This window comes from Xyrauchen texanus, chromosome 23 (genome assembly GCF_025860055.1).
Source record: "Xyrauchen texanus isolate HMW12.3.18 chromosome 23, RBS_HiC_50CHRs, whole genome shotgun sequence".
NCBI lineage: Eukaryota > Metazoa > Chordata > Actinopteri > Cypriniformes > Catostomidae > Xyrauchen > Xyrauchen texanus.
Window position 1 is genome coordinate 15,137,971 of NC_068298.1, and position 7,638 is coordinate 15,145,608.

The window sequence follows — 7,638 nt, forward strand, 5'->3', positions numbered from 1 at the left end:
TTAATCAGTAGCGGAACTCATTTAACTTGTTGAATTGCATTTTTTATATATATTATATAGTTGAAATGTAAAACAAATGTAAGTATCATAGTATTTATTTTTTATGTTTCAAATATTTAATGTCAATATTTTGTAGAAATCTAACATTGCTAATTTTTAAACTTATTTTTTCTTTTCTTAGGTTTGGAATGCAGTGTAAACTTTGCAAATTTAACCACAGTAGCAGAGAGGTCCTCCTGAAACACTACAGATTACATCACTATCAAGGGCGATCCTGGCAGCTGCCTTGTTTGTACACTGACTGCATATGCACTTTTAAAACAGAAGGTGCGTTAAAATCACATCTTACAAGAGCACACAAACAGACTGTTGCAGTTACAGAACACTTTTATTTTTCATGCGATTTGTGTGATTTTAAAGATCTTTGTCAGCCATCCCAGTTTTTAAACCATATCAGAAATCATGTGAAGAAACATGACACTGTCAAATGCCCTTTTAAGGATTGTGAGTTGACAACCAATGTCCTTACAACTTTTAGTAGTCACATATCTCAGTAAACATAAGTCTCGAGGATTTAAAGATTTTAGCTCTTCTGTTACATTTCAAGCGGAGGATTTAGAAAGCGATGAAGTGGCATGGTCTGAAGACATAGGAGATCCTGTGCCTGATCCACAGTCAGATGTTACAGAGAGCACTGTTCCTGTAACTCCTTCTGGACCTGAAACAAACACTTATTCAGAGTCTGTGGACTATGTAGGACTAGAGCGCAAACTTGCATCATTGATCCTTTATATGCAGACAATTTTGCATGTTTCAAAAAGTGCAACTCAGGAGATAATAAGTTGGACCAGAGATATTGTTTCATTCTCCAGGTATACAGCAAAACAATCAATCAGGGATATTTTAAGCAAATATGAAAGCCACATTGATGAGTCTTTAAGAGAAGAGGTTGCTGAATTGATATCAGCTGAAGTGCTCAAAACAAATCCTGTTTTTACAGCGACTGCAAAGAAGGGCACACTCTCAACAGAATATAGAAGGAATGCATATTTTAAAGAGCATTTTCAAATAATTGATCCTGTTGAGTATCGTTTTGATAGGCTACACCAAAATACTTTTGTCTATGTCTCAGTGTTGAGAGTTCTTAAAGTTTTACTCAACAGAGCAGATGTCTTGGAAAGAGCTGTTTTTGTTGAGGAGGAGTTACCAGAACAGTATAAATGTACTCGAAGTGGGCAGTATTACAAAGAAAACCAACTTTTAGGTGTTCAAAGTGACTGCATTTCGTTGGGTCTCTACATTGACGATTTTGAGGTTTGCAATCCCCTGGGCACTTCAAAAAAGATACACAAGATCACGGCTGTTTATTGGGTGCTTCTAAATTTGCCTGCCAAATTCCGATCTACACTTCCCGCAATACAACTTGCACTACTTGGAAAAAGCTGTGATATAAAACAGTTTGGCTATGACAAATTTTTTGATCCACTGTTAAAGGACATGAAAGATCTAGAGCAGCAAGGTGTGTTTGTTGAAGCTCTGAAAACACATCTTAAAGGAACAGTGTATTGTGTATGTGCTGACAATCTGGGGGCTCACGGTCTTGCTGGCTTTCAAGAAAGCTTTCAAGCTGAGAACCTGTGTAGATTTTGCCAAGTCAGCAAATACGACATACAGACTCAAGACGCTAGTTGTTTTCAGCTTCGAACCATTGAACAGCACAACTCCATTACAGATGAACTGAGAGACCACCATGAGCTTCAGAGCAGACTTGGTGTAAAAAAGAATGTGTCCTCAGTAAGCACCTTTCTTTCTTTCACCCAATAACTGGGTTCCCACCAGATGTTCTACATGACATGTTGGAGGGATTGTTCCATTTGAGTTATCAATTTGCTTGAAAGAACTCATCACAAAGGGACAGTTTACTCTTCATACGCTAAACCATTGCATTAAATCCTTTCCTTACAAGGACTCAGACAGAGTAAACAGACCACAAGTAATTTCCCAGTCAAGCTTTTTAAAGAAAACCATAGGTGGGAATGGGCACGAGAACTGGGCATTGCTACGCTTATTACCATTAATGATTGGTAACCTTGTACCCGATTCTGAGCCTGCTTGGGAAATTTTGATGGACTTGAGGGAGATAGCGGAGTTGGTCATGTCAGACCAGTTCTCAGAAGCAACCCTGTGCTTTTTAGAACGGAAAATTTTAGAACACAGACAGCTTCTCAAAGAAACGTTCCCAAACCTGAAATTGCGACCAAAACATCACTATGTGGAGCACTACCCACACTTGATTCGCTGCTTTGGGCCTTTAGTCGAGCTTTGGACAATCAGATTTGAGGCCAAGCACAGCTATTTTAAAAGTGTGCTGAATGATGCCCATAATTTTAAAAATATCCTACTTACCTTGGCAACTAAGCATCAGCTTATGATGGCCCATTATCTAAATGGTCCAAGTCTCTTTTCATCACCCTTGTCCGTGCAGAAGGTCAAAACAGTAAGAACATGTATGTTAGAAGTGCAACAGAAGACTGCAGTTAAGAAAAAGTACCCACACAAAGAAGTGTTGTTGCTTGCGGCTGATGTACAAGTGCATGGAATTCACTTCAGTGAAGGCATGATTTTGTCCTCAGGTCAGTGCAGTGGCTTGCCTGAATTTTTCAGAATTATCAGTGTACTTGTGAATGCTAACAAGGTGACCTTCCTTTGCAAAAGGCTTCTTGCATGGTACATTGAACACTATAGGTGTTATGAGGTTTCTGAAACAAGTGAAATTGAAATACTTGAGGCAGAGGACCTGAATGATCACCATCCTCTCACATCGTATGCAGTTCATGGAAAGAACATGATTGCACTGAAAAGGTTCCTTCTCCATTAAAATTGGTTCATTCTTATTTGAACTTTTAGGTGAGGAAGGATTTGTCATGGGTTAAAGGGGTAGTACACACCAAAATATAACTTTTTCACAAGTTGATCATCCTCATGTCATTCTAAACCTGTATGACTGCCTTATGCGGACAACAAAAGCAGATGTTTTTAAGGGATATCACAGTAATTTGGAACATCATGAAGCTTAGAAAATTTAAGGTTTTTGGGTGAACTGTCCCTTTAAATCATCTTTAACATGTTGGCACATACTTTAAGCTTTGCCTCCTACTTGATGTACTCTGATCTTTGATCTTACAGAATATGCGACTACGTGTTGTGTTGGCCCCTGATAATATCAGGAGGTTGGATATTTTGGAAAATCTCACTTCAGTTGAACACTTGAAAATAATTCTCCAAGAAAGGCTTGAAATTAAGGATGACTTTCTGATTCAATTTGAGGATCCTGAGTTTGGAAATGAACTCTGTAACTTGACTAATATAACAGAACTTCCACCAGATAGAGCAGTGCTGAAGATTCTACAAAAAGAACCTGAAGAATCAGATTTAGAGACCATTTCCTCTTTAGACACTGCCAGTATGTCCTCCCCATCAAACAGCTCAAACCAGAGTTCCTCATCTGTGACAGTCAGGCAGCGTGAGAATTCACATTGGCCCTCTGCTTTCTTGATTCCTGAGTTTGCCTATGATGTAGAACTACGTCTTAACAAAGGGAATGAGAATTTTAAAGAAAATGGAATGCTGCTGACATTACCGAGAGAAATGAAAATGGACATCTTGGATGGCATAGCTCAAGCAATTTTTTCATTCAAAGCATATCCAAACAACCAAGAGTTGGAGTCAGTGGCTACTGCATTGATTGAGAAGCATCCTTGTCTTAGGGATCCAGGCTCAGGAACAGGCTATCACAGCTGGACTATGAGCATCAAATATAAGATTGGGAACTACCGCCAGAAACTACGATCGGCTGGTTGCTCAGAAGTCACTGTAAACCGGAAAAGAGCGAAGGAGGATTCCAGACGTTTGAAGAAAGCAAAGAGATGTGAGGTGAATTTCCTCCCAGACAACCCAGTTGGGCAGACACATTATTCTTTACAAAAGGAAAGAGATGCACTACAGGAGGAAATGAAAAGAAACATCCCAACATGACATTTGTTGACTCCAAAATGGAACTGACATTTTCACTGAGAAGGAAGGAGATAGTTGATGAAGAACCCCTTGTGGCTGATGTCCTAAAACAGTGGCCAGCATTGTTTTTGGAAGATCAGGTAAGATCAGGTCTTTTTAAGGCTCATCTCAATTTACTTGTCTGTACTTAATTATTACTGTTAACTATGTTTTATTTTAAGGTCTGTGCTGAGTTTTACAGAATCACACAAACCAACCTGAAGAGCACCTTTTTCTCTCATTTGGATGAGTACACATCAAAAATTATCAAGTTATACAGAGCTCGAAGTGGAGCATTTGGAGATGACATGAAGTCCCTCCTAGAACAACTTGATAATCAAGTAATTATTTTGCATAAATCTCTGGTTAAAGGGAGAATAGTGCCATCTCTACCTTAAGCTTCTGTATGTACCATGTTTCTGGTTGGATTTAACTTGTATATAACTTGGTCCATATTTGTTCTGTGTCTTTCAGACCACCGATGTGCTTGCCCATAGAAAGGCTACAGCTCTCAGAGGTCTACCTTTTTTATGAGGGAAAAGTCTGGAAACTTCCTGAAGACTTGCCTGGTAAGAAGATGTGTGTTACCTGTATGTACACTCATACCAGACATTAAATAATTTCCATTGAACAGTTTGATAGATTGAGTTGCTTTGCCTGAATCCGTCAGGAGATGACTGTTTGGTCTGTTATAAAACTAGTGTTTAACTCTTTTATCAGCCAAGAGGCAGACATAGTCAGGGATGAGTAAAATGAGCAATGATTTATTGAATAATCTTAGTTGTGTCTTTATCAGTGATCAGTCTGTCTTCGTCTGATCAGCACAAATTCAACACGTTATTGTAAAAAATCAAAGGAAATGGAAAATCACTGCTTACGCAACATTGGCGTGTGACATTGAAAATCTCGAGATGGAGACATTCACTTAAATCTCCAACCTGTGACTACAACACACAACAAAAATTAAACAGTAATATAATTAGAGCAAAGTGTAAGTAAAATTAACATAAAATTAAAGAAAAACAATATATATGAATATAGAAGACAAGCAAGAAATGAAAAACAAATGTACAGTATCTCACAAAAGTGAGTACACCCCTCACATTTTTGTCAATATTTGATTATATCTTTTCATGTGACAACGCTGAAGAAATGACACTTTGCTACAATGTAAAGTAGTGAGAGTACAGCTTGTATAACAGTGTAAATTTGCTGTCCCTTCAAAATAACTCAACACACAGCCATTAATGTCTAAACCGCTGGCAACAAAAGTGAGTACACCCCTAAGTGAAAATGTCCAAATTGGGCCCAAGGTGTCAATATTTTGTGTGGCCACCATTATTTTCCAGCACTGCTTTAACCCTCTTGGGCATGGAGTTCACCAGAGCTTCACAGGTTGCCACTGGAGTCCTCTTCCACTCCTCCATGACGACATCACGGAGCTGGTGGATGTTAGGGAAAATGGCTAATTGGGCCCAATTTGGACATTTTCACTTAAGGGTGTACTCACTTTTGTTGTCAGCAGCTTAGACATTAATGACTGTGTGTTGAGTTATTTTGAGGGGACAGCAAATTTACACTGTTATACAAGCTGTACACTCACTACATTACATTGCAGCAAAGTGTAATTTCTTCAGTGTTGTCACATGAAAGATATAATCAAATATTGACAAAAATGTGAGGGGTGTACTCACTTTTGTGAGATACTGTATGTTTGCTATCCTGAAGCTACACACACAGGCTGCTATTTAATACTCAAATTAAATCTGATCTTTGACTGATTGATTTTATTCTGCATTTTACTGCAGGACACAGAGCCAGAGGACATCCATGCCAAAGGGGTGAAGATGGGGATCTTAACAATCATTGAAGATGATGTCTCCACCATCCACTCAAACCCAAATATAAGGTGCCTAGCTGTTGTACTAGAGGAGCAGATTGTGTTGGATGATGTACAAGACCTTCCCACTGCTGTTGCTCTCCTCTTTGGCTTAATTTATGCACTCAACATGGACTACCCTAAAGATCTAAAATACACTTTTGAAACCATTCAAAAAGTGTTTATGTGCCTTGACCCCCAGTGCTCAGCAAGGGTCCAATCCTTCAAAAACAAGTTGTTGAAGTAGCTGCAATTTGTAATTCCAGTCATTCCTGTTGTTTCATTGGATGCATCTGTGGCAGTACAACATATGCAAAAAATATATATAAAAGGAAAGTTTTTGTTGTTTTAATAGTTTAAATAATTTGCTTATTGATCCAGCACATGTTTGTTGCGTTATGAATGTGCCAAAAGTAACTGATGGATCAAGTTGAGAGGATATACTGGTTCTTTGTGACTTTTGGTTTAGGACTTTGGAGTATTGTTTATTGCAGCAGCATTTTAAGATTATTATTTTTACAGCACTCTGGCATTTTAAGAAAATGTTTGTTACTCCAGCTCTTTAAGAACATTTGTGTTGTAAATGTTCTTACATGTAACATACTAAAAGCAGTATATGAGGATTTTTTTCCCATCTAGATAAGTAGAGTGAAGCAGAACTGCATCACATTTTGTTCCTTTTAAATGTGCCATTTTGCAGAAAGCCAATAAATGCATTCTGTAATGATGACAAAATCTTGTTTTTGTTGCATTTTCAGTATGGTTTGTACTCCATGCATTTGTATTCTTAAATGATGTGAGGAGCATACACAAATCTGGGTGAGATTTAAGATTTAAAACTATAAATTAAAAGGTAAAAAGGTAGTTGAATCAACTTAAAAAATTAAAGCAACTGGCTGCAAAGCTTTTTGAGTTTACTGAACTTTAGGACTATGTAGTTGTGCCAACTCATTTTTTAAAGTTAGACTGGTAGTTCACTCAACCTCTTATTCCTCTTTCAACAAACTCATAGTGTATATTTAGATGTACTTATTGAGGAAGGTAGACTTAACTTAAACCGGTAGTTTTAGTGAACTTTCATATAAAATTTAGCACAACTTCAACCACTGAAGTTGAATAAACTCAAAAATGCTTTGCAGCCAGTTGCTTTATTTTTTTAAGTTAACTCAACTTTTTATTTTTTACAGTGTAGCTTCTTTGCTGAGTTTGCTTGTCAGGCAATTTTCCTGCATGCGCCACCAGTGAGATAGGGAAGAAGCGTGCACAGGTGAAATAAAACTTTGTATCTACTCGAATTATCCTCTTCTTAAATAATATTTGTATTATTAATTATATAAAAAATCGGTACCATTAATATGATAGTAATTTAAGCGTAGCCTCTGTAAAAAAAATTCATAAATGTGTAATAATGCTGAACAGTTTAATTGGGAAAAATATTAACCGACTAGTAATTCCAGTGTTGACTAGCAGCATCAGAACCATTTAGTCGACTAGTCTCAGCACACCCCTGGTGATTTTATAATATTATATTATATTATTAATATTATATATTTACTTTTGTCTAGCTTGTTCTGTCATTTGTCTAACATCCATCATGTTTCTCTATCTTCACATCTTGTCCTTTTCACTGATATTGAAACTAATTTTTCCTCATAATTAACTTATTTCAAACCATCTGAATATTACAGCAGATACATTAATGAGGA

At 37.3% G+C, this 7,638-nt stretch overlaps 1 protein-coding gene across 1 annotated transcript; it reads left to right on the forward strand.

The window, feature by feature from the left end:
* Positions 1 to 230: 230 nt before the first annotated feature.
* Positions 231 to 4,035, forward strand: LOC127663284 (uncharacterized). Its single transcript, XM_052154791.1, has 2 exons — positions 231 to 327; positions 3,187 to 4,035. The coding sequence occupies exon 2, from the start codon at positions 3,190 to 3,192 to the stop codon at positions 4,033 to 4,035; it is 846 nt and encodes a 281-aa protein (XP_052010751.1). The 5' UTR covers positions 231 to 327; positions 3,187 to 3,189.
* Positions 4,036 to 7,638: the final 3,603 nt, after the last annotated feature.